Below are 27,936 nucleotides of genomic sequence, written 5' to 3' on the forward strand. Positions count from 1 at the left end.
TAGCATTGTATAATATAGTATTTTCTATAGTATATTCTAACATAGCCTAGTATACTATACTATAATATAATAAGATAAGATAAGATAGACTTTATTGATCTCACAAAGGAGAAATTTACTATATAATATATACTAATATAATATATTATACCGTCCCATACCATGTCAAGGACAGTATATTGACTGTGGGGAGCAGTCTAACTGGTGCACTTCCTTTCTGTGGAGCCAGAGAGCAGCACAACGCGTTTTTCCTGTTCAGAGGAAGCTTGTCCTCTGCGGCTCGCTGTAGTCGCCCGGTACTGGAGGTCGGGCATGCTCATGGAACATCCACTGCGAAATGCTGTGCAAACGTCCAAAAAGAGCGCGATTAACGTGAAATTACAGAGCTATGTGACACGGACGACTGTTTGAATCGCCATTCTGCTGAGTCGGTGAATCGGGGAGCTGAGGAGAAGTGCGACGAAAAGCCGAAGCAGCTCCGAGGAGTGTCCGTCCGTTTTGTCCTACAAAGGCGCCCAGTATTTGACAGCGGCAGGGCCCGAAGTTAGCTAACCTGCCGGCGGAGGACGGCACCCGGGGGGACTACATGAAACAGTAAAGGCTGTCCTTTCTCTAGAAGAAAGCGAGCTCAACCATGAGGAAGGACGTGAGGATACTACTTGTAGGGGAGCGTAAGTAGTTTTTAATCCCTAAGCGGCTGGAAACTGTATTAGCTAACATGCTAATTGCTAATGCTATCAGTGAGTCCAACAATATAGAGCTGTCAGGGGGATTACATGTGCACTGAGGGGCTGTGGACTTCAAAAAGGGGATGGTGACTTTATTCTACAGGGTATGAGGATCATCCAGTTACTGTAAGACATCCAAAACCTGTCATTAATCAGAGCAAATTAAATTAAGTTTGTCTTTATAGCACAATTTATACAAACAGAGTTGACAAAGTGATGCTCAAGTTATCAGCAAAGTATGTACAAAAAGCAGCAGAGGCTAAAAACTTAGGAAATTATTTTCTAAGACCGATATATATTTTATTTATAATTAGGTTAGTTTGATTCCTGTGCAGTGATAACCAAATAATTATCACATGACAGCAAACTCACGAGTGTTTCCATTTACTATTAAGTGTTATTTTTCAGTCTACTTATAACCAGAGGAAATGTGAACACAAGGCAGCCACATACTGTACTGTACTGTAGATTATCTGTCTTATCTCTTTTCCCAACATACCATTTCCTTTAGGTGTAAAGTGATGACTTTTACCCTGGTAAAGGGGATATACACTCACCAGCCTCTTTTTAGCTGCACCTTGCTATTACCACCTTCAGAACTGCCTCAGTCCTTATTGAATAGATTCAACAAGATGCTTTCTCAGAGATTTTGGTCCACGCTGACATGAAAGCATCACACAGTTGCTGCAGATTTGATCCATGATGCCAATCTCCCGTTCTACCACATCCCAAAGGTTCTGTTGGGTTGAGATCTGGTGACTCTTTAGGTTGGAGGACAGTGATCTCATTGTCATGTTCAAGAAACCAGTTTGAGATGATTTAAGCCTTGTGACACAGTGCTTTATCCTGCTGGAAGTAGACTCAGAAGAAAGGAGAAGATGTGCCAAGAAATTTTCTAAAACACCATTACACCAGCAGCAGCCTTAAGCAATGACACAGGGCAGGGCAGATCCACGTTTCATGCAATTTATGCCAAATTCTGACTCAAGAGCAGCAGAAATGAAGACTAATCACACCAGGTGATGTTTGTCCAATCTTCTGTTGTCTAGTTTTTCCGGAGGCTTTTTTGTAGTCTTCAGCATACTTTGGTTGTAACGAGTAGTTAATTGAGTTTTTCTTGTCTTCTTATCTTCTTGAACCAGTCTGATTCTCCTCCGACCTCTGGCATTAACAAGGCATTTTCACTCAGAGAACTGCTGCTCACTGGATATTTTCTCTTTTTCAGACTGTTCTCTGTAAACCCTGGAGACGGTTGTGCTTGAAAATCACAGTAGATCAGCAGTTTCTGTAGTAGGCCAGCCTGTGTGGCACCAACAATCCAAAAGTCACGTAAACCCCCTTTCATATGCATTCTGATGCTCAGTTTGAACTTCTGGAGGTCGTTTTGACCACGTCTCCATGCCTTATTGCATTATGTTGCTGTCACATGATTGGCTAATTAGCTATATTCGTTTAACGAGCAGTTACCAGGTGAACCCAATAATGTGGCCGGTGAGTGGTGCTGTGCTGGACTTGATCGGATTGAATGCCTCATATAAACTGGAATAATAGAAGAAAATCCAAAAACAAAATACATTTTCTTTACTATGGCTTTTAAAAAGTATGAGTTTAACAAGGACTGCAAAAATATTGCGTTAGCTGTCTGTCTCTTGCTATACTACCGTTCAAAAGTTTGGGGTCACTTAGAAATGTCCTTATTTTTTGAAAGAAAAGCATTTTTTTTCAATGAAGATACCATTAAATGAATGATAAATCCAGTGTAGACATAGTTAATGTGGTAAACGACTGTTCTAGCTGTAAACGGCTGATTTTTAATGGAATATCTCCATAGGGGTACAGAGGAACATTTCCAGCAACCATCACTCCTGTGTTCTAATGCTACATTGTGTTAGCTAATGGTGTTGAAAGGCTCATTGATGATTAGAAAACCCTTGTGCAGTTATGTTAGTTCCTGTAAAGATAAAAAATCTTCTTAGTGCAACACATTCTGTATTAAGATAAGATAAACTTTACTGATACCTCAACAGGGAAATTTACATGTTACAGCAGCTAAATACAATTTAGTGTTAGCCTAGCTAGTTAGCTAGCTGCCGCTGCTGATAAAAAACTGACTCACCCGATAGTCATGCCGACAGAAAACAGCGGCCCGTTAACCTGGAGCTAAAATTGTGTACGTTCGTTGCTGGCAACAACCAACAACAGCTTCTCTGATTGGCCGACTCTTTATTGTGTTTGAAACCAACGGTCAATCAGACGCCTTCATTTGGAGCTTTACGTCGACGGTGCTGCGTTTAAAGGAACTGGGAATTTATTATTATTATTATTTATTTTTGAAAGAAAAGCAGTTTTTTAAATGAAGATAACATTAAATGAATGATAAATCCAGTGTAGACATTGCTAATGTGGTAAATGACTATTGTAGCTGTAAACAGCTGATTTTTAATGGAATATCTCCATAGGGGTACAGAGGAACATTTCCAGCAACCATCACTCCTGTGTTCTAATGCTACATTGTGTTAGCTAATGCTGTTGAAAGGCTCATTGATGATTAGAAAACCCTTGTGCGGTTTTGTTAGCACATGGAAAAAGGTGTGATTTTTCATGGTGAACATGGAATTGTCTGGGTGACCTCAAATTTTTGGACATTAGTGTTTGTTTTATAAAATGGGCATTTAAATAGTGAAAATGAAAATTTCCTAAAGCCCAAAATAATATTGTCACGTTGCTTGTTTTGTCCGACAAGCTTTCAGTAACACAAATAAATCCAGTTTTCTGTGACAGAAGTTAAAATTAAGTTGCAAAATGTCACGACTGAGAAGCTGGAAGCAGAAAATGTTTGATATTTTTGATTGATAAATGCCATGAACAGTTATTCCGTTATTAAAAGAGACACTCATGCATGACCTATTGATTGATGAACTGTTTCTGCTGTAGTTAGCAAAGGTCTCAACCTTTTCCAGCTCTGTGGAATGACGATCTTATCTTACCAAACCATATTTCACCCGGTCTGCTTGTTCTCTTAAAAGCACAAGTGTTGTCGATACTATTTATATTTCAGTTGTGGCTCCGCATGATGCCCTACTTTGACACATTAGGCGAGTTGGTATCGACTCTGACTGAGAGAGACGCTGCCAGAACGCTACGTGCCAACTGTGTAGTGAAGTTCAGGAGGGTTCAGTTTTACTCAGCTGTTCTGTGAAGACACTGAGAGGCAGGTGGACTGAAAACTAGAAAATTAATTATTAGAAATGACTGGAATCTACCACAGTGATGCCACCAGAATGCTGATTTTTGTCCAATCAAGTATCCAAATTCCACTTACTATGTCGAAAAAACATCATTATCCTCACAAATGGGGCAAAAATAATTTTATTAAAATGATTTGATTGTCAGTACACTGTAGTTAGGTTTTGATTTTGTCCTGAACAACCTTGCCTGTGTTTCCCTTGAACTTTTTCATAATTAACGCATGTATGTGCTGCAGTTTGATGGGAAAGGGTGGTGTTGTTTTGAGCGTTCTGTTTGAGCCTGAGGCAAAACTGAAGCAAAAATGTAGAGCGTGTGTTTGTTATTAAAAATGCAGGATGAATGCACGCTGTTTGCTGAAATGTAGTAAGTGGACTTCTGCTTTTCCCAAAGTGAGAAAGAAAACCTTGGAAAATTTTATGGATTGTGCACTTGTTGAAAAATTAATACTATAATCTCTCCTGAGTAGCAGTCCAGCTCTATTTTTTTTACTCTAGGCTTGTATTCCTCCACTCTGTGTTTAGTGGGTGTTTGTTTGAGGTCCATGGCGCTTCACTGCAGCTCTTAACCCTCTTCAGCTGCTCTTATCTGTTCCATGTCGCTTCACACTTTACCCAGACATCGCAGTAAAAATGGCAGTGAGCTGACATGTTTAAAAATATTATCGTTTGAGATAAAAATGTGATTCTTGTGCCCGTGCAGCCAAGGTGGGGAAGACATCGCTGATTATGTCCCTGGTCAGCGAGGAGTTTCCTGACGAGGTAGGTACTACATTTATGGTATAAATTGTCCTCTTAGCTGCTTAGTTTTGCACACACTTTCTGGTTGTGTGACTTCAAACATGAGGCTTGCTCGCTGTAAAGATTTTGCATTTTTGCATTCTGTCCTCCAGGTTCCCCTACGAGCTGAGGAGATCACCATCCCGGCCGATGTCACCCCAGAGAGGGTTCCCACTCACATCGTGGACTACTCAGGTAACCCCCCCCCCAATCTGTGAGTGTGCTGCAATGACAGACTGCTGTTAGCTAAACAAAGCTCATTCTGATACTCAAATGACCCAGAATTTGAATTAATTAGAGTAAATTCAACTGGTAATAGTTAGAAAGGCTTGATAACATGTGAAGCGCTCTACTGATGTGTCTTTTCAACATTTACAGAAGCAGAACAGTCGGATGAGCAGCTGTATCAAGAAATATCCAAGGTTAGTGTGATTTAATTCTTACATTCATGTGTTTTTATAGTGTTTGTAACTAGGGGAGGGCTTTAATTCTGGAAAATGCCGACACTGAGTTCAAATTAACCACATATCCATAAATCTGAAGTTGGCTCCTCTTGGCTACTGGCATATATGTGAATACCGCAGAAATGTGCATTTTCCCCTCAATAACTCACTGAGAGTTTATCATCAAAATCACATTGGCCGTCATATGACCAAACTGACACTGAATTACTCATCTGACTGGTGAATGTCTATAAGATTTGAGCTTGCCACTTTCATAGACCATAAACAACAATAAGTCACCATAGAACCATTCACAAAACCCAGAATTCTCCATGGATTATATTGCCTGCATTGTTGTAAGTCACAAGTGGCTGTTTAGCCGTCCCATCCATCCATTAATCCATTATCTATACACCGCTAAATCCTCTCTAGGGTCATGGGAAGGCAGGGGACAGATCACCAGTCCATTACAGTCACGCTTACATTCACACCTACGGCTGATTTAGAGTTACCAATTATCCTGAGCATGCTGGAGAACCCAGGGATCTTCTAGCTGCTAGGCAACAGGCCACCACCAAACTACTGGGCAGCCTATGTGTTTAACCAGCATTTTCATAATATTTTGTCAACACCATAAACAAGCTGCTATATTTTTGTATCCAGGCAGATCACACAACATCACAGCAGCTTTGCAGCACGATTGACACTGACTTTGACACTGACAGACAAAAGCGAGTAGGAATAAGGAGGCCAATCTGCTGCATGTTGAGAACAGAAAACTGAGCATTTTGGATTGGCTGAAGGCCCAAAGTGGACACGTTAATGAGTAGCTGCAGAATACAGCAGATGACCTACAGACCAAGAGAAGGAGAGATGAAGTGATGCCAGAGATACCTCAGTACCACTACCCAGAACAAGACACGTCTTCAGGATGTTCAACACTGAAGATGTTTCCTCCTGAACACTTTGGTGACCACCTGAAAGGTCTATGAGGCAGGACCAAGGACAGGTCTACAGAGACACTGAGAGACTTTAGTTTGGCTTTTAGCAGCTCCTCTTACATTAGGTCTTTACTAAATGAGCTCAGCCTTTTGTGTGCCAGACATGTCTTTCTGTAGGTGTTTTTTTTTTACTCTATGTAATTGTTTTTGCTTATTTGTTTTGTGTCTTTTTGTGCATATTTATGATCATTTTGAGTCTTTTTTTGGCTGTTTGTGTCTATTTATGTTTGTTTTATGTATGTTTATGGTTGTTTTGTGGTCATTTAGTTTCTCTTTGTATCTATTTGTGGTTGTTTTGTGTCTTTTTGTGGCTGTTTTACATCGATCAGTGGTTGTTTTGTGTCTTTTTGTGGTTGTTTTGCATCGATCAGTGGTTGTTTTGTGTCTTTTTGTGGTAGTTTTGCATCTATTGGTGGTTGTTTTGTGTCTTTGTCGTTGTTTTGCATCTATTAGTGGTTGTTTTGTGTCTTTTTGTGGTTGTTTTGTGTCTTTTTGTGGTTGTTTTGCATGTATTAGTGGTTGTTTTTTGTCTTTGTTGTTGTTTTGTGTCTTTTTGTGGTTGTTTTGCATCTATCAGTGGTTGTTTTGTGTCTTTTTGTGGCTGTTTTGCATCTATCAGTGGTTATTTTGTGTCTTTTTGTGGTTGTTTTGCATCTATTGGTGGTTGTTTTGTGTCTGTCATTGTTTTGCATCTATTAGTGGTTGTTTTGTGTCTTTTTGTGGTTGTTTTGCATCTATTAGTGGTTGTTTTGCATCTATTAGTGGTTGTTTTTTGTTTTTTTTGTGGTTGTTTTGTGTCTTTTTGTGGTTGTTTTGTGTCTTTTTGTGGTTGTTTTGCATCTATTAGTGGTTGTTTTGCGTCTATTAGTGGTTGTTTTTTGTTTTTTTGTGGTTGTTTTGCATCTATTAGTGGTTATTTTGCATCAGTTAGTGTTTTTTGTGGCTGTTGTGTTGTTTGGCCATAGAGCAGCTCCCCATACATTAGGTCTTGGCTGAATGAGCCTTTCGTGTTCCAGACACACAAGGATGTATACTGAATGCTCTCTGGAAAATTTTGAGCATAATTATGGTATTTCATAAAATGCCGGTAGCCATCAGAAGCAAAATCACACAGAAAAGTAAAGCTAGGATAGCTTCTTGTTCCACAATAAAGATTGATTTAAACTCATTACCGGGTGTCCCCCCCCCAAAGCTGTTTATAACCTCCCCCTTTTGTAACCCGTGTAGTTAGTTCATACAAGCATCACAAACTAATTTTGCTGTCTCCGTTCATAGGCAAACGTCATCTGCATAGTTTATTCAGTCAACAACAAGAAGTCGATTGAGAAGGTGAGTCTGCCCTCAGTGGACTTCATCAAATGCCTGACTGCAGAGCGTGCTGTCCATGTTAATTTGTAAGGATTAATGTGTGTTTGTTGTGAAGCCTCAATCTTTGATGCTGAGTTTTTCTCTCCCAGGTGACAAGCCACTGGATTCCACTGATAAATGACAGAACGGATAAAGATAGCAGGTGTGTATGCTGTAAAGAAGCAAGTTATTCTCATTTTATCTTCTCATGTAACTGAAGAATTAGTTGATCTGTAAAACGTATAATATTTAAAAAATGTCTTTTTTTGTGTTGCTGACATTCTACAGCCTAAAAATATCCAGTTTACTATCATATAAAACGGACAGATTTTGGAATAACTGCAAGCAGAGATTTTGTTTGGGAGTTTTAGCTGAAGCAGTCAAAAAATAAGTTTCAGTTTCTGTCCCTCACTCTGTAATAAATGGCTTTTATCGCAGGGTGCCGCTGATTCTCGTGGGAAACAAGTCGGACCTGGTGGAGCACAGCAGCATGGAGACCATCCTGCCAATCATGAATCAATACCAGGATATTGAGACCTGCGTAGAGGTAAAATATGAACACACGCTGAGGTTCAAATCAGTTTAAAGTTTACCCTGAGGCAGCAGTGTGGATCAATGAAACTGTAAATTAAATCTGAAAGGCTGGTTGAAAATACTGTCAGACTGAGATGGGCAGCATCGGGGACAAATAGGCCCCCAGCTGATCCAGATCCTGACTCACTTACACTCCCACTGAGTCATTTATAGACTTATATCACCGTCTCCTGCTGACTGATGAGTTGTGAGGGTGCTGAGAGACTTGGCTGTCACGGTGAGAAGGGATTGGCCTCCGTCTGTATTACTCTCTAATTCAAACTTCCCTCTGTGGCGTGAGCCGGCCCAGAGTGACCTCCCCAGACGGATCGGTTACAAGGCTAAGCGGGGGAGTCGAGGAGGACGTGAGGGACGGCACACAGTTCAGGACAGTCACACAGCTGGAATGAATCACATGTGAAGCAGCGTTTTACTGTTTCCACCGGGGCTGAGTTCCATTATTCTGTGTGATTTTAACAGTGGTGGAAGAAATATTAGTCTTTAGCTCGAGTAAGAGCAGCAGCATCTTAGTTTATGAATACTGTTCTTATTTATTAGTGAACAAAAGTTAAACAAGAAGTTTTACCAAACTTGGACCGCCCGGTGAGGTCATCTGTGTCATGGACATGAGCCAGTGACATCGGACACCACATTTACAAAGATGACCCCTGTGACCTTGAAAATTAGGTCAAAGTCACCAAATGTGAACTTGACCTGTGTCTTATTATGGTACACCTTTGTACCAAATATGGTGAGGCTACATCAATATTTTATCAAGTTATCGCACGGAAACCAAATTGTTACAGACAAACAAGCAAGCAAGACCATGCAGCTGAAAACAATACCTTCCGGAAAACGAGGTTTTTCCAGACGGTAAAAATAGTCTAAAAATAGTCTCTTTTAGTGTTGGATTAGTACAGATGAATGTTATTACTCCACCAAGGAATGCGGCGGAGTTATGTGGCGATTGGCGTTGGTTTGTCCGTCTGTGATTAGATTTTGGCAGTGATGTGGTTTATAGTCTGGATCCATGGATTTGTTAAAGATTTCTGTATCGCTGCGAGATAGCGGCACGGCATCACTGTAACCATGGCAACCAGTGAACACTACATCAGCTGATGTGATCCTACTACAAATCCACCTCTGAGGACTTATCAGGACTTATCAGGACTTATCAGGACTTATCCGGAGTTATCCATCAGAAATGATCCAAGGAACAACTGATTAAATTGTGGGGGTGTTTCTGATCAATTCCTAACGCCTGCTACATATTTAGGTCACATGATCCAGTATCTGTACATAATGTACACATGCAGAACACACACCTGTGCTCAGTGTGAGATCATGTTGTTTGTGGGTACATCTACATTAAATGGACACATTCTGTGTGTGTGGCAATGCCATATGTTGAAATGAGCAGCTTTGGAAGAAGAGTGCTTTTCTAGTTATTGGTATTAGGATAGTTGAAGTATAATAATGATAAGCTTTATTTTTCTATAGCACTGTTCAAAACTGGGTTACGAAAGGCTTCAAAATGTATTAAAATAAACAAAACATCACATAAAACAACAAGAAAATCACTCTGATAGTCACACTGCTGTGTTCCTTTGTGGAGTAACAAAGAAACAAAACATCCATAAAAACATTACAACCTTAATAAGATCAATAACCAAGCATCAGAGCAGGAATACAATGTTCTGAACATACTGTTGGCATTGTACTTTATATGTACATGATAGGTTTTACATTATTTGCACAGTAGTTATTGATGAGTAAATGTCGTCTAGCAAAATAAACAAGTACACGGTGGCATAGAAAGGAAATAACCAAATGAAATCTGTCAGAATTGTACTCTATGGAGCATATGTATGGTTGGTTACCAGGGCTGTCATTAAATACTTTTTTTTTTTTTTATATTTTGCCAATTATTTCTGATTAATCTAAAGAATTCATTCATCTTACAAGCAATCCAGTTTCACTGAAGCTTATTTTAATTAGATTTTGAACATTTATATTGTGTATTTAGTGGAATAAAAACATCAGAAAACAAAAAATTATAGCAGAAAGTTCAAAAAGAGAATTTTTTTTTAATGTCAGCGTGTTATTGAGTTCAACATTTAAAAAGATGGAGAGATATTTTATTCATTTCCATTCAAGTTATCCAGAAGCACACACATTATATTCAAGAAAGAACGTGAAATAAACATGGAAGAAATACAGTGTCAAAATTGCTGGTATTTACGATAAAAGGAGGAGTATTAAAATGTCTAAGTAGAACTGATAATAATGAGCAGATAAAGAAACATATTTCTGTTATTTCTGCTCAAGAGCTGCTTTCTTGATGGCATTCACTCATTTCTTTTCCTCTTTTTCCTCAGTGCTCTGCCAAAAACCTGAAGAACATCTCCGAGCTCTTCTACTACGCCCAGAAGGCTGTTCTTCACCCGACCGGACCGCTGTACTGCCCAGAGGAGAAGGAGGTGAGTTTCTGCTCCATAGATGCAAATACAGGTATTTTAACTTGTTGTAGCAGGAAACACTGCAGTGCCTCTCATGGCATTACAGAAACACTTTGCTAGTTATCAGGATTCTAAAGCCTACTGGAGTTAGGAGGAAGGCAGAGTTTTTCCAGCATCTCTCTCAACATGAAGTGCAAAAGTAAAGCTTATTTATGCAACACTTTAGACTGACATAATATCTAAAAATACAGCAACGGTGGATGCAGTGTCTTACAAATCTCAGAACACAAACATGTTTTTAGAAAACTCTCTCCTGTCAATGAAGCTTTAAAAAATCTAGGTCGACTTTAAGTACTTTAGAGCAACTTTAACTAATGTAGATAAATTTTAATTATTATAGAGCAACTTTAACTCATTTAGAGCAACTTTTACGAACAATATCAATTTCATCAAAAACATGAAATTGTCTGGGGGACTTCAGACTTTTGAACGGTGGTGTAGGTGTGATTTTAACAGGCGTCACATTACTGTAGGCTGTGGTTTAACTGTTTTAAAATTAACATTCATTAGCATTTTGTTACCGTGATAATGACCAACCACACAAGTAATTGATTATGGATAAATAATGACCCATAAAGTAATATGTTCTCACTTTAACAAAGCCTCAGAAGTCATCGAGTGTGCCATGACCCTTTTCATGTTGACATGTGGTAACACGACAGGCACAGTAATATTAATGAAATTCACATGAACAGCAGCTGTGCAGGTGTCGGGTCTGTTCAGACGCATAAATAGAACAGAGCCGTCATTAATGTGCAGTTACACCTGTGCTCTTCCTGCTTTGGCAAGTCAGAGTGTCTGCAGATAAATCCAGTTGATTTTATTTTCTACACTTGTGTTTTTTCAGAAGCATCACATACGTCGTGGTTTGTAGCTTCACTATAAACAAGTTCCATCTGCAGACAGATGACACCTAATTTAGCTCAACAGACTGCGATGGTCAGAGCTAAAGCTGCAACATTGTGATGAAGTACTGTGTCCTAATTGTATTTATACTGTAGGAAACAGTCTGTATTTGAAGTAAAAATAGAAAAATATGCAGTTTGGAACGCACCCAGTGTTGGTTTAACAGTTTGGCTCAGAAACAGCAAACAAAGTTTAGGTTACTCAGTCCAAAGTTGACTTTTCATGAGTTCTTTATAACTCCACATTCTACCAGTGAGCAGAAAGACAGAAACTGATGATTTAAACTTAATATAAATCTGCTGCCCCCCCAGGACTCGTGTGACTTTACATAAGCATCATTTTAACGTGTTCCATTTCGTGCAGAGCTTTTGAAATGTACACATTTCAGTGAGTTTTCATGCTTGCTGAAGCGATGGCTGCTCTTGGGTCAATCTTGTACCCATTAATGATGATTTTGAAAGTGCTTTGGTGGTCGTATCTTTTGTAGAGACTATGGACTTTAATTTTATGAGTTTCTGTGTGTTTAATGTTGGGAACTGTTTATTTGTTATGCTCATGTATGTTGATGTATGTCTTTGCCTGCTCTGGGACTGCAGGTGGAAATTAGCATTCGTGCTATAACCTGGCATAATGCATCTCTCCCTTCGGGGTTAATGTTTATTTGTGCAATGTCCCATGGATCAAATAAATAAAAGAAAGAAAAGAAAGAAAGTGCGGTGTAGAGATTTTGTGTTTTGTGGAGAAAGAAAGTTGGTCATCTGTACAAGCGGCTGCAGTAGTAACAGCTGATCTCTGTGCATCTCAGAAACACTTTTAAGACACTGAATTATTTCTTCTGTCCCACAGCTGAAGCCTTCTTGCATTAAGGCTTTAACTAGAATATTTAAAGTGTCTGACCTGGACAACGACGGCATCCTGAATGACAACGAGCTCAACTTCTTCCAGGTAACGTCGCATTCACAGCCGCACAAAGGTTTGGATTAACTTAACTTTGACAACCGGATGAGTGTGAGTCAACGTGAAAGATAGAAGATATTAGTGAGAAAGCTCCTCATGAACACACCGTTCCCTTCAGAAATCTGAAGATAAAGAGGAGTCTCTTTCTCATGAATGAGGCAAAACAAGCATTATTTACATTCAAACCCAAGTAAAAACTAGGAATGCAGATAAAGATAAATTCATATTTTTACATTTAATATAATCTTAAGATGAGTTTCTGCATCCAGAAAAATAAAAACATCTAAGATGCAGTGATGCAAAAAACGTAATATTTTAGTAGCTCTGGCCGACTTTAATGGCAGCGAATGGCAGAATCTCCTCAAACGTTTGTTTATTTTTGTGTAAATATCACAAACAGTTGGAATAAATAATAAACAGTGCTTTAATAGAATCTCCTGTGATTGTAAACACAGGCTATTGGACTTCTCAAAACTAAAACCTCTCGCCTGTGGTCAGCTGCTGTAAATAAAGATGAACTCGAATGCACCGACAGATCAAATCACAGCTAAAACAAGTAAAGGGTTTAACAGAGCTATGACTGGTTTATCTGCAAATAATTAGATTTTATGCAAAACAAAGAAATACAGCCTCTAGTGCCTGAGGATGAGGTAGTTATTAAGTCAAATATGAAATAAATTAAATGCACTGACATCAGTCAAACTCAACTCTAAAAGCAGAAAATAGAGTGCATCTCTCAACAAAAGGCATTTACAGACTGAATGAAATTTACTGCAAACAAAAATAAATGTGCATTTTTATGCTGTTATCTAGAAGCCTTTCATTTTCACTATGTGGCAGTTCAGCTGTTGGTCTTTTTCATAGAGCTGCCATGTGCACAAAATATGTGAAGATGTTCTCAGATTTTACCAAAAAAGTGTGTTGGATTAGAATGGCTTACTGCAACTTTAAGCCGTGTGTTATTACATAAGAGGGAAATACAGCGGAGTTTAGAAAGGAGGCACGTCTAAGACAAAATAAGATAAAACTTTATTAATCCCGAAGGAAATACGGTGTCAAATTTTGCTCAGAAAAAATAAATGACGTAACGTAAAAAAAGTAGGAAACAATAAGATATAAATACATCACTGATATATAAAATAAGACAAGAACTGAATAGTAAAAAGTAATTCTGGCAGTTATACTGAGCTAATATCACACATGAGAATTAAATATTGCCCCTGAAAAATGAGATAAGAAAATGAAATATTGCACTTCACTTACTGGCAGTGTTGTCTTGTAATCAAAGTATAGCACATGAAATGAAACGCTACAGATGATACAGAACAGTTTAGATCAGCAGCATCAGATCATGTTTCTGCTTTTGACCGTGCGTGTAGAGAACGTGTTTCAACACACCGCTGGCGCCTCAGGCCTTGGAGGACGTGAAGAACGTGGTTAGAAGGAACATGACGGACGGAGTCAAAGACAACGGACTCACTCTCAAAGGTCAGACATGCTGCAGTGATTCCAGCCATTCATTTCAGGACATTGTGATTATCTCTCTCATTTCTGAGTCCGTTCCTCCCCACCGGGTCTTTTCCTGCAGGCTTTCTGTTCCTGCACACCCTCTTCATACAGCGAGGACGGCATGAGACCACGTGGACCGTGCTGAGGAGGTTTGGTTACGACGACGACCTGGAGCTCACGCAGGAATACCTGTTCCCCATGTGAGTGTGGATTTCAACGTTAATCAGTGATATTTAGCACCTTTGTTTTTAAAGAAAAAAAAATACAGTACCAACAGCAGCCAGGAGGATGTATGTACTGAACAATTTTGAACGATTTTCAGGTCATTTTTTGAGTGATTTGAGGAGATTCTGTGTAATTTTGGAATACTTTTGTCATTTTTTGGACAGATTTGGGGAAATTTTCTGTAATTTTGGACGGCTTTTGTCATTTAGAACAATTTTTTTTTGCCGTTTTCGACAAAATTGAGAGGTTTGGGATGTGAAGGAATAGAAGAAGAAAAAGAAGGAATAGAAGAAGAAGAATGAATCAAAGAAGTAGCAGAAGAAGGAATAAAAGCAGAAAAAGAAGAAATGGAAGAATTGAAAGAAAAAACAAGAAGAAGAGATTTACTGGGACTTTTGCAACCCATAATGCAATGAACATCTAGTTTCACTGCAAAGGACGACAGATTAAAATATTAAAAACAGCAGATAGTTTGTTTAAATTTAATTTGAGGGGGAAAGTGATGCTGACTTTATATCAAGAGATTTTTCTGATTGTGGTTGCTCAGACCACATGCTTCACTCTCTTAAAGACCTCTTGGAAATGAGTGATGCTGTAGAAATGGTAAATATTACTGTAAATAACACTCGTGCTTTCCTTACAAGAAGTCAAAATCTGCTGGGAAAATACTTCTTTGGAGTGCTCACATGTTTGTAGCTGTTATTGTTCTTTGTCTTGATGAGATTCTGACCTCCTGACTCTCACAGTTCTCATGTCATTTCCTGTCCTTTACTGATGTGCTCTGGTTGTCTTTGTAAACTTGAGCGAGTCATGCTCTGTCCATTTTGATTATCTCAGTCGTCCTCAGTCTTCAGAGACTCATCTTTAATGAATATTTGTGTCCGTCTTCACATTTCAGGATCAAGATCCCACCAGACTGCACCACAGAGCTCAACCACAACGCTTACCTCTTCCTCCAGAGTGTCTTTGACAAGCATGACAAAGTGAGTGCTCGTCAACACGGCAGCATTCTGATTTCTCTGTTGTGTTCTGCTGTTGTAGTTCTTTTATGTCCACAGAAAAACCCAAGAGCTTTAAAATTCTGCCTGTCATTTAGGACAGAGACTGTGCTCTGTCGCCCGACGAGGTGAAGGACTTGTTCAAAGTGTTTCCCTACATGCCCTGGGGTCCAGATGTCAACAACACAGTGTGCACTAACGATCAGGGATGGATTACGTACCAGGGATACCTCTCCCAGTGGACGTGAGTGTGGAACATGCACTCCTGTTTTAGTTTCATGCAACCTCAATACTTCCACACATGCAAATCTCAAACTCTGTCTGCCTGCTCCTGACCTTTGTGTGTTTCTTTTGAAAGGTTAACAACATATTTAGATGTCCAGCGTAGCTTGGAGTACTTGGGTTACCTCGGTTACTCCATCATCTACGAACAGGAATCCCAAGCGGCTGCTATGACCGGTAAGACGTTGTGATTTCAGTCAAACTTTCTTTGGTGTTTCTGTTGTTCGTGCTCACAGAAACGTGCATCTCCTGATCTTCCAGTGACTCGTAACAAGCGCATCGATCTGCAGAAGAAACAGACGCAGCGCAGCGTTTTCCGATGCAACGTGCTGGGGGCACGAGGCAGCGGGAAGAGCGGCTTCCTCCAGGCTTTCCTTGGCAGGAACCTGCAGGTCGGTGGACGTCATTGTTTCATTTAAAATGTCTTTAAACACGTTTTTTTTTTTTTTTTTTTTTATCGCCTGTTTTAGCCACACACCACACCAGATTAAAATGTTAAAATGCAGGGATGCACATGACCTAATTAGCTAATATAGAGCAACTTAAATAATATAGAGCAACTTTAAATAATATAGAGAAACTTCAAATGATATAGAGCAACTTTAAATAATGTAGAGCAACTTTAAATAATGTAGAGCAACTTTAAATAATGTAGAGCAACTTTAAATAATATAGAGCAACTTTAAATAATGTAGAGCAACTTTAAATAATATAGAGCAACTTCAAATGATATAGAGCAACTTTAAATAATATAGAGCAACTTCAAATGATATAGAGCAACTTTAAATAATGTAGAGCAACTTTAAATAATATAGAGCAACTTCAAATGATATAGAGCAACTTTAAATAATGTAGAGCAACTTTAAATAATATAGAGCAACTTTAAATAATGTAGAGCAACTTTAAATAATATAGAGCAACTTTAAATAATATAGAGCAACTTTAAATAATGTAGAGCAACTTTAAATAATGTAGAGCAACTTTAAATAATATAAAGCAACTTTAAATAATGTAGAGCAACTTTAAATAATGTAGAGCAACTTCAAATAATATAGAGCAACTTTAAATAATATAGAGCAACTTTAAATAATATAGAGCAACTTTAAATAATGTAGAGCAACTTTAAATAATGTAGAGCAACTTTAAATAATATAAAGCAACTTTAAATAATGTAGAGCAACTTTAAATAATGTAGAGCAACTTTAAATAATATAAAGCAACTTTAAATAATGTAGAGCAACTTTAAATAATATAGAGCAACTTCAAATAATATAGAGCAACTTTAAATAATGTAGAGCAACTTTAAATAATATAGAGCAACTTTAAATAATGTAGAGCAACTTTAAATAATGTAGAGCAACTTTAAATAATATAAAGCAACTTTAAATAATGTAGAGCAACTTTAAATAATGTAGAGCAACTTTAAATAATATAAAGCAACTTTAAATAATGTAGAGCAACTTTAAATAATATAGAGCAACTTTAAATAATATAGAGCAACTTTAAATAATGTAGAGCAACTTTAAATAATGTAGAGCAACTTTAAATAATATAAAGCAACTTTAAATAATGTAGAGCAACTTTAAATAATGTAGAGCAACTTCAAATAATATAGAGCAACTTTAACTAATATAGAGAAACTTTAACTAATATAGAGCAACTTTTAATAATATAGAGCAACTTCAGATTATATAGAGCAACTTTAAATAATGTAGAGCAACTTTAATATGGGGATAGTTTTTTCAGTTTTGTCATTTCTTTACAGTCAAATTGTAAATTAATGTTGTTTTCCTAAGAGTTTAGTGTATCAAATATTTTTTCCTGATTTAATGATGGTAAGAAAAACAGGAAATTTTAAATTAAATTAAAAGTAAAACTAACTTTTTTTTTTCTTGTTTTTTGGGTTGTTTTTTTTGCTAGCTATCGCCTTTAATTTATAAAAATACAGTTAAAATACAGATTTTTTTAAAGTGGACTTTTGTTACAGTTAACAATAATATTGTTTTTGTAGGATTTTAGTCGATATTATCTGTAATTTAACAAAGCACTTTGGAAATCCATCCATCCATCCATTCTCTATACACCGCTTTATCCTCACTAGGGTCATGGGGGGTGCTGGAGTCTATCCCAGCTGACTTTGGTGAAGGCAGGGGACACCCTGGACAGGTCACCAGTCTGTCACAGGGCTACATATACAGACACACAATCACACTCACATTCACACCTACGGACAATTTAGAGTAACCAATTAACCTCAGCATGTTTTTGGACTGTGGGAGGAAGCCGGAGTACCAGGAGAAAACCCACACATGAACAGGGAGAACATGCAAACTCCATGCAGAAAGACCCCACCCTGGGATTTGAACCGGGGATCTTCTTGCTGCAAGGCGAAAGTGCTAACCACTACGGCACTGTGCAGCCCTCACTTTGGAAATCTTGTCTAATAATCTGTGGATGTGAGGAAACTTTGGTGCATAAATAAAAATCTGTCTGGACGACATCTTTCCTCCCAAGAGCTGCACAAGTAGAAGCACATAATTATACATAAAATGAGGGAAATGTATGCTTTTCTAGTTGTTAATGACTCTCTTATTGTCCATCACAGCGACAGAGGCAGATTAGAGAAGATCACAAGTCCTTCTATGCCATCAGCACGACCTATGTTTACGGTCAGGAGAAGTACCTGCTGGTAAGAACCGTTTAATCGGAGGAATTATCGTCTCCGCTGCCCTTTGGATTAATGTTACATAATCTGAGTATCAGCAGTGGAAATCCATCCATGTGCACACTCCGCTCATCTCTCTCTCTGCTCCCCGTCTCGTCTAACCCTCTTCAAGCTCCACGAGGTGATGCCGGATTTCGAATTCCTGTCAGAGGCCGACCTGGCCTGCGATGCGGTCTGCCTGGTGTACGACGTCAGCAACCCGCGCTCCTTTGAGTACTGCGCGAAAGTGTACAAGGTGTGTAAGCTGAGGATGGTGGAAACGTTTCAGACTCACTGAAGGTCAGACTCATACGGTTGAATACGTTAAAATGATTGAAATCTCGGCTTTTCTCAGCAATACTTCATAGACAGCAAGACGCCCTGTGTGGTGATCGCTGCCAAGTCGGACCTGCATGAAGTACGGCAGCACTACAGCCTCTCGCCGCACGAGTTCTGCCGTAAGCACAAGCTCCACCCGCCCCAGCCGTTCACGTGCAACTCCACCGACGCACCCAGCAAAGACATCTACACCAGACTCACCACCATGGCCATGTATCCGTGAGTATTACTACTCTCCATGTTCAAGCTGTTCACTACGGAGCACACAGAACTTCTAAACACGCTCTACATCTCAATGCTTCCTTATAAGCTGGTGTTGTGTGTCTGTTTGCTACCATGAAGCTCCCTCCTAAGATATTCTGTTGCCAATCCTTTTACCGACGGGTGTCTTAACTCCCCGAAGCTCTGATCAGATTAGATTCTGGAGCAGATTAACGAGCACTTAAGGGACGCGCCTACTAAATCTAATTGTATCAGCTCAGAAATCCTATTGCCTACATTCTGAAATCAGCTTGGACTTGCTGCACACTGGGGCATGAGTTTGAGTAACAGTGCTTTGATTTACGCAGAACTGTTTACGGAGCTTCAGAGTCTCTCAACGGAGAGTAAACTGGTTTAATGACTGAGGGTGAATTCTGACTCAAACTGTGAATAAATTAATCAGAAACGAAATTAAATTCATTTACAGTACTGTTCAAAAGTGTAGGGTCACTTAGAAATGTCCTTATTTTTGAAAAAAAGCATTTTCTGTCAATAAAGACACCATTAAATAAGCCAGAAATCCAGTGTCGACATCATTAATGTGGTAAATGACTGTTCTAGCTGTAAACAGCTGATTTCTAATGGAATATCTCCATAGGGGTACAGAGGAACATTTCCAGCAACCATCACTCCTGTGTTCTAATGCTACATTGTGTTAGCTAATGGTGCTGAAAGGCTCACTGATGATTAGAAAATCCTTGTGCAGTTATGTTAGCACATGGATAAAAGTGGTAAAACATGGAATTGTCTGGAGGACCCCAAACTTTTGAACATTAGTGTATATATCATAAACCCTTGTTTTAGATTTTTAAACTTTTATTCCTTTGGATTAAGGCAAGAGTTTGACATAAACGTCAGCAGTGCAGGTTTGGACTCAGAAGTAGCTCTGATTAGTGGTTCAACATCGTTAGCAGATATTTACCAACCTGGCTTGGGTCACTTCCTCTTGTTTGTGTTTGATTTACTTTAAACATCGAAGTTATTAAAGTAGTTTATTGTAGATTTTTATTTACGAAGTTATTTTTTTGGCCTTTGTCAGTTTTATTGACAGGAAAGTGAGGAGAAGAATGGAGGAAGGACCTGCAGCAAAGGGCTGTGGGCTGGAATCAAACTCAGCTATAGTTCCTGTTTATGATTACAGAGGATTATATATATGTTTGACCCCTTTAAGAGCTGCCATTGTGCAAGTCCACTAGGATATATTCTTAGTTTTACAGACTGTAGTGCATTTTTTATTCTGTTTTTTGTTTTATGTCAATATGACCCTTATATCCCACATTTTAATATGTACTGACTTATGTCTTAACTTCTACAATAAATTGCTTAAAAGTGCAATAAACCTCAAAAAAGGATTTTTTTTTTCACATATATTTCAAAATACAGAAGTAGCATAGCTCAGATGTATAATAAAAAGTTGCACAACATCCTGTGGTCTTGTTAACAAAGATTTTAATTCTGTGTATTTTTACAAACTCATCACTGCAACCAGAAGGCGCTCTGTGACCTGATGAATGTGTGAAATGTTAGTCTGACTCCACAGATCTTATATGCAAAAAGAATAATCGATATATCTTACCTGGTTTCTAATCTACTGCCAATCAAAGATGAAGATGCAGTCATGGCGCCGGTGCTACTCTGGGCTCTATAGGATTTTAAACATAGATAATAGGTATTTACTGAGCTGGCTTTGTGTGTGTGAGTGTGTGTTTTGGTGCGTGCTGTCTTTGTACGGTGGTCAAAACGCGTTTCTGTGTGTCTTTCCGCAGCCACGCCCGTCTCCGCTGCATGTGTGCCTGCAACAGATGCACCTATTGCCTGTGTCAGAACCTCCTCAAGTTGGAGCTGCTGCGCAGTATTAAGGCCCAACTCCGCAGGGTCATGTTCAACAGGTTCATACTCAGAATAAGCTCTAGTGTTTAACATAGACTCTCCTCCTCTCTGGTTCCCATCCTGGGGCTGCAGCTCCAGGATTGGCCACAGAGAGGCTCCTGTTTTTACCCAAGCTCACTTCCACTCATGATGGTGACAGCTCCTCTGCTTTCCTGTAGCGGTCAGGTTTACGCTGCAAATCCACTGCAGGGAAAAGGGACGATTCAAAACGAGAGCAGTCTTTCTGTTCTAAAGGGGTGTGCTACTGCTTGTTGTTCGCTCTGTGTTGCCTCAAAGTTAAATGCATCTAAAGACAAACTATCCTGCTCCGCTGCACATTATTAAGATGGACACAAAACCACCATGTTTCCACCATATTCTAATTAAATGAGATGCACCTGTTTCTGTTCAGATTCAATCTAAAACAAAGTGAAGGTCCTTTGCTCTCAGTGCTTCTGTAAAAGTTGCTTTGTGAAGAGCCGTTAAGCTAGCCTAGCCGTGCTAGACAACCCATGGCAACGAATTTAATTCTCTGCCAGGGTGGGTCTAGTTACCCTCCATAAGGCTTGAGGTTGGATGCTCCTAAAACTGGCCGGACCAATCACCATGAAGTGTAGAGTCAGAAGGCGGGCGTAACTAAGTGACGACAGAGGCGCGACGATTCTGACAGAAACAACCGGAAACAACTAGCCTAGCCGCGCTAGACAACCCACGGCAACGAATTTAATTCTCTGTCAGGGTCGACAACAAAAACGACAACAGTCGTTGAGCTCCATTAGCACCGACTCTGAATAATCTTTCTGTTAACATGTCTGTAATATACTTGAGCTTCACCCATTGACTGTATAAATAAGGCTTCACTGAACTCCCGCATCCTCTGATTTCCGGCGCTCTCGGAGCCTATTCGTTGCACTGATTGGTTGTATACCTACCCAATTGCTGCAGAGTGATTTGATTGACAACCTTTTAGCCTCCGTCCCTGTCCAGCGTGCCTAGACCCTTGCGTCTTCAGAGCATGGGTCTAGCGCGGCTAGGCTACCGTTAAGCAGAAATTTGCACAAACTTTTCTCATAATTTAGGACTAAACTGAAGGAGAGCTGACATTATATTCCCTTCCGTCTGGTCATGTGAGATGTCTTGGTTTCTGCTCCAGCTCCAGCCAGCCCGGCCGCTCTCTGACCACGCTGTGCCGGCTAACACACAGCCTGCTAGCCAGGGAGGTACCGATGTGTCTGCGTGGAAATCTAAAAGTTGCATGGAGTTTTATTTGTGCAGCACAAAGTTAACTAATAACACTGACTCTCAGCGCTAACAACATGTAGATTTACATCAGGAGGTTTGGAAAGGGAAAATATTTTAATTAGTATGCAATAAATAATTTACGCTCTGTTTCCTAAACCTGGATTAAGCTTAGATCCAGACTAAAAACTGTTTTCTTTGGAGATCTTCACTGAGTTCATACCAGGACTTAATCCAGCTCTGGGAAACTGGATGATAGTGTCACATATGAAGCATTTCAGCCATTTTTTAAAATACAAAATGCATAAAATTCTGCATTTGATTGATTGATTTTTTTTAAAAAATGCATAAGATGAAGCATTTGATAAATGTTTAATAGAAAAATGCATAAATTGAAGCATTTTATTAATTTTTCCAAATACAAAAATGCATAGAATTTAGCATTTCAGTCATTTTTTAAATATATAATGCTTAAAATTAGGCATTTGATTAATTTTTTGTAATACAAAACTGCATACAATTAAGTACTCGATTAATTTAATACTACTATGCATGAGAATATTGTGCATTTGTATTTATAAAGTGTGTTTATTTATGCCATAAACACCGCCATAATCAAGTTTTTAGCCCGATTAGTCCCGACCAATTATCAAAAACAGCTACAACACAAGAACGGGGAATTTTTAGGTGTAAACACACTTTATTAGGGTGATATTTTCTCCCTCCTGTCCTGCAGTGGAAATGCAAACAGTAAACTGACCAACAAGCAAACAAAATGAGAGGAAACCTGCCTCTGGTTTGTTTCATTCAGACTGAAAATGTCATTCTGCATGTCTGCATGTTTGATTTCCTACCAATCACTGAGAATGATTCAAATGCATTGTGTGTTAACTTGCTCTTCAGTCGCTTGATCCAATCTGATGTTTTCAGTCTCATTTTGTTTTCTTTTCCATCCTCGTAGCTGAAGTCTACATCCACAGGAGACGCTTCGTTTCAGAAAGCACACTGTTGATTGGATCATTTCTATTTAATAAACTAAACGTGCTGTTTTGTTCTCCTGTGGGTGAAGACTTGATGATGTGTTTTACAGATTGATGTGTGAAATCTAGAAATGTTTGAAGTTGATTGAATTGCCCTGAACCAATCACTGTCATTTCATCCTGTTTTTCTCCGATCCTGTGTTTCCTGTCTTTCTTTTCTTTTTCCTTCCACTCTGTAGGTGTTCACATACGTGTTTCTGGCTGCCCCTCTTCCTCTTCCTCTTGCATGTGCTCACTCTTTGCTAATCTGCATGCTGCTCTTTTCTGCATCTTTTAATTAAAGGCATGGCTTCAGTAATTAGTGAAATGCTGCCACCTGTTGGCGGCCGGGAGAGGTTTCCCATCTGTGGGGAAAAGGGAGCTTGGTGTTTTGGAGGAAGGTTTGAGAGCTGTGAATGGCTGGTGGTGGTGTTGTAGTGAATATGTATTCCGACAAAAAAACTACAAATACAAGACAAAGTACTACAAAGATGAGACACAAAATGACAACACAAAACAAAAAAGAGACAAAAAAATGGACAGACGACAAAAACGAGACAAAAAATGACAAAAGTAAGAAAATGACAAAAAAATAGACATCACAAGCGAGACAAAAAACAACGAATAAACTAAACACAAAATGACAAAAAAATGTCACAAACTTCAAAAATCAGACAAGAAAAGACAAAAACACCAAAAACAAGACAACATTTTAGAAATGTTTCTGCTGTTTAATTTTAGAAAATACAAGCGAGACAGAAAGGAAACACAAAATGACAAACGAGAAACAATCGACATAAACATGAGACAAAAGACAACAAAAACAAGACAAAATATTACAAACATGAGACACAAAAAGAACAATCTAGTATTTTACTTTATGATCAAAACAACTTGTCACGGTCTAGAAATTATTTTAAATTGATAATTTTACTAATTTACAATCTGCAGTTAATGTCTTCTCTGTAATTTTTGCTCTTTCCAAAGTCGTCCTGTGGGTCGGATGTTTGACACGCCTGCTCTAATTATTCAGTTGATATTCTAATTAAGTTATATTGTCTAGTGTAGAATTGTTAAAAAAAATCAAGCCACAGAGGTAAAAAAATATGAGGAATTAGTTCCTATTTGCAGGAAACGGTAAAAGAGATTCTATATTTCTAAAGAAACTCCCACCTTAACGAGAAGAAAATCTTTATTAAACAGATTCCAGTGATCAGATCCGGCTGCCAGGTGGTGTTTACGGCTCGTTTACGGCTCGTTTACGGCTCATTTACGGCTCGTGTGTTCGTTCAGGTGTGCAGTGAAGTTTGCTAATGTGTGTTTTAGCTTTAGGGGTGATTGTTCTTGGCTTTTCAGGCGGGGTGGAGCTGGGCGATACTGAGGAAGTTCAACAGTTTTCAACTAATACGACGCTAATTGACAACATTTATGTTTACATCTCACGAAAAAAATGAACAAAAACAGAATGAGCAGCAGTGTGTCCAAAATACGGGTTCAGAAATGCCAAAATGCCTTTTATGCACACATAAAATTGGAATATTTAACAGAAATACTATCACTGTGTTCATAATGGATCATTTACAATCTAGAAAAGCTTGTTATTTTAATGTAAATGCATTTCAATGTACAAACAATAAAATATGATGTCATATAAATATATATTCAATAAATAATTTACACTCTGTTTCCTAGACCTGGATTAAACTTGGTTCCACATTAAAAACTGTTTTCTTTGGAGGTCTTCATTGATTTATTTTTTATTTTTTAGTTCAGGTCTGGGAAACTGGCTTATAGTGTCATATGAAGCATCTCAGTCATTTTTAAAATACAAAAATGCATAAAATTTGCATTTGATTAGTTTTTAATTAGAAAAATGCTTAAAATTAAGCATTTGGTCAATTATTAAATAAAAAAGCCAAAAAATTAAACATTTGATGATTTTTTAAAGACAAAAATGCATAAAATTAGTCATTTGATTAATTGTTTATTCAAAAATGCATAAAATTAATCATTTTATTAATGTTTTTATACAAAATGCATAAAATTGAGTAGTTAATAATTTTTGTAAATGAAAAAAATGCATAAAGGTAAACATTTGGTCAATTTTTGAATAAAATATGACAAAATATTAAGCATTTCATAAAATTTTTAAAACAAAAATGCTTAAAATTAGCTGGTTTTAGCCTCTAACGTGAATATTTTCAGGTTTTTCTAATCTTTAATGGTTGTTAAAGTGAATGAAACATCTGGAACGCTGTTATAGTATTTTCTGAATACAAACAGTGATTTGCAGCCCCTCTATGAGAGTATCTCCCTGCTTTACCTGCTGTACTGGAGTGTGTGAGCGTGTGTGAGAGAGTGTTAGCTCAGCCAGGGTTCACTGTAACTGTGTGGTTAAGGCTGCTGGGCTGGGTGGAGGTTGTGGACGAGGATTTCAGGCTGAGCCAGCAGGTTTCAGACGTCTCCAGCGTGGAGGGGTCCGTCTGTACGGAGGCCTCTGAGCAGCAGATCCCCCCGAGAGGTAAAGATCCACGGGGAGAAGGCTGGTATGGTTTTATACCTGAGGGAGAATGCTGTTCGAGCTGGTTTTATTTACAGTTTCTGGTGTTTTAGGCTGGTTTCTCTTTAATCCTGTGTTGTACTTATCAAAGCTGTAAGGTCATTTAATATAGATCTGTACAGAAAGCTTGAGTCTCTTTTTCTTCTTCGCTGCCTCTTTATTGCTTTCCCCCTTTTATTGCTGTCTGCTGAGTTCACCAGTGTTTGTTTCCTGTCAGATCAGTCGTGTTTTAAAGGGAAGGAGTCGACCAGAGCTCTAGAGGTGACAAAAAAAGCACCTTTAAGTTTATTTATTTTTTCTCATTTAGGATAACTTCATGTTTACCTCTATCCCTAATAATTATTAGGATTTAATATGAGATGAAATTACACTAATATTTGGGTTTTGCAGACGATATTTGGCATTTTCCAGATCATCAGTATCAATAATATGGCGATCTTTAACTTAAGAGCCACTTTAACACATTTAGAGCAACTTTAACTAATAAAGAGCAACTTTAATTAATATAAAACAACTTTAACTCCTTTAGATCAACTTTAATTTAGAGTAACTTAAAAACAAGCAAACTATAAAATCAGTGACAGTAGTTTGTTTTTCGGCTACTTTCTCTCCATTGACGCCTCCTGGGCTCCACTTTGTCTCTGTACAGTTTGTGAATTCGAGCTTTTTCCTTCCTTTTGCTGCTTCTATTGTCTGATCCCGTCCCCTGAACCAAAACTAAACCAAATGCCAAGAGAAAGCACGTGTTCCTGTTTCAAGCTGGTGTCACTGGGCGCTGATATTCCTCATTTGAGTTTTTCACCTGAACGTGACTCAGTTGAGTCATTTGACAACTTCCAGCTGAGGTTTCACCAGCAGAGAAAACAAAGCTCCGTCATGGTTTAAGCTGCTACTTTCTGCCTTTTCCTCGCCTCTCACCGGCTCTGTCTCTCCCTCCTTCAGGCACATGGCTCAGGCCGACCTGAAGAACTCCACCTTCTGGCTGAGGGCGAGCGTCGGGGCCACGGTGTTCGCCGTGCTGGGCTTCGCCATGTACAGAGCTCTCCTCAAGCAGCGGTGATCCGACGGCATGACGCTTCCTCCTTCTGTGGACTCTCCCCTCCTACCTGACAGACTCCAATAACAAAAAAAGATTCCACCTCATCCCTTCCTCACAATGCAAACATGGGCGAGAAACAAATGTGCAAATTGGTAGATGCATTTTCTACCAGAGCGTGGGTCAGTTTGTGTTTGTCTGTCGGTCAGGCACTAGTGGACGATTTCACCTCAGGTCAGTAGAAGTTAGACGTTGTCCGACCAGAGACGCACCGCAAAGGGACTGGAACCTGTTAATAGATGTGTATATGCAGTATATTATGTATGTATTGGACAGTTTTAGGACCTGTAGACAGAAGCTCCACCATCAGGAGGCGTTAGGATGCAAACAGTCTAACGCTGGAAGGTCACGGATGATCACACACCGTTAGTTTGTGTGTTAATTTATTAACCCCCTTTTTTTTCTCTGTTTTCTGTTTTGAGTGCAACGCATGGAACGGATGGAGACATTTTTCATGTATTTTTGTATTTAGCGTTATCAGAGCTGTCGCGCCTCCTTCACCCGCTTTTTACTTTTCTGATTTTCAAAATAAGAGCTTTGTCCTGCGTTCTATTTTTCTGCTATCAACAGCTACACCTGTCCCACCTTAAAACCATGGAAGTGTTTCTTCTTCTTATCCTCTTTTCCAGCATTTACAAATAAAGACGTGTATGATGTGACGACGGGGTGAAACCGCAGCTGATTTAACAGCAGGAAGAAAACAAGTGGTTTTAAATAACTAACAATAAATGACATTTACACCCTCTGATGCCAACCGAAGTTTAGCATCAATCATAAGACTACACATACCTTGACTACAGGTTCGTGCCTTCTCCACCTAAACAGGTGAGGATTGTGGCCTGGGTAGGGTTGCCACTTTTCAGAAATGAAAATAATAAAATAATAATAAATAAAATAACTGGCAAGTTCATGACTTACCCAATAGCAACATGGGGCCTTTGGTCCATCAGAGTTTCTTCTTACCGTCTCTACACTGTGTCATTTCCTCTCCCAGACATTTCTTCTTCAAACTGAGCGTTATATCATTCTATAATTAACAAAGTGGGATGAAAACAATCCGTGCAATAGCTGGGTTTGTTGTCACTCAGAGATCCTTTTGGCTCAGTTTAATAGTGTGATTCTCTGCATTGTTCGTATGCTAGTTAGCCGGTGGAACAATAAGTTCATGCAGTTACTGAAGACATGATTTGATTCCTGTCTACAAAACATTTCTCTCTCGCAGAGCAGTTTGTATTTCTTGGCTGAAGAAGTTTAACGTCCTTCTCTGGTCATTTATTAAAACTCTACAAACCCGACCCTGTGGATCGAAGTTACATATTTTGAAGTTGTTTTTTCC

At 38.8% G+C, this 27,936-nt stretch overlaps 1 protein-coding gene across 2 annotated transcripts; it reads left to right on the forward strand.

Moving 5' to 3' along the window:
• Positions 1 to 261: 261 nt before the first annotated feature.
• On the forward strand, positions 262 to 27,895 carry LOC110966255 (mitochondrial Rho GTPase 1-A). Of its 2 annotated transcripts, XM_022215559.2 has the most exons (20): positions 262 to 671; positions 4,677 to 4,735; positions 4,867 to 4,948; positions 5,132 to 5,175; positions 7,473 to 7,526; positions 7,655 to 7,707; positions 7,983 to 8,091; positions 10,496 to 10,597; positions 12,389 to 12,487; positions 13,879 to 13,987; positions 14,088 to 14,208; positions 15,132 to 15,216; positions 15,330 to 15,475; positions 15,590 to 15,690; positions 15,775 to 15,905; positions 18,119 to 18,202; positions 18,351 to 18,473; positions 18,573 to 18,775; positions 20,584 to 20,706; positions 26,447 to 27,895. In XM_022215559.2, exons 1-20 carry the CDS (start codon positions 635 to 637, stop codon positions 26,562 to 26,564), a joined length of 1,983 nt encoding a protein of 660 aa, XP_022071251.2. In that variant the 5' UTR covers positions 262 to 634; the 3' UTR covers positions 26,565 to 27,895. The 2 variants fall into 2 exon arrangements, with proteins under 2 accessions (XP_022071251.2, XP_022071252.2); XM_022215560.2 differs by lacking the exon at positions 20,584 to 20,706 and having other exon boundaries at positions 263 to 671.
• Positions 27,896 to 27,936: the final 41 nt, after the last annotated feature.

This window comes from Acanthochromis polyacanthus, chromosome 21 (assembly GCF_021347895.1).
Source record: "Acanthochromis polyacanthus isolate Apoly-LR-REF ecotype Palm Island chromosome 21, KAUST_Apoly_ChrSc, whole genome shotgun sequence".
NCBI classification, from domain to species: Eukaryota; Metazoa; Chordata; class Actinopteri; family Pomacentridae; genus Acanthochromis; species Acanthochromis polyacanthus.

Excerpts from the sequence above, each read along its gene's own strand:
- LOC110966255 (XM_022215559.2), top strand. The coding sequence starts at position 635 with ATGAGGAAGGACGTGAGGATACTACTTGTAGGGGAGC. Across the intron at positions 672-4,676 it reads GATACTACTTGTAGGGGAGC|CCAAGGTGGGGAAGACATCG; the intron begins GTAAGTAGTTTT and ends GTGCCCGTGCAG. Across the intron at positions 7,708-7,982 it reads AGAACGGATAAAGATAGCAG|GGTGCCGCTGATTCTCGTGG; the intron begins GTGTGTATGCTG and ends CTTTTATCGCAG.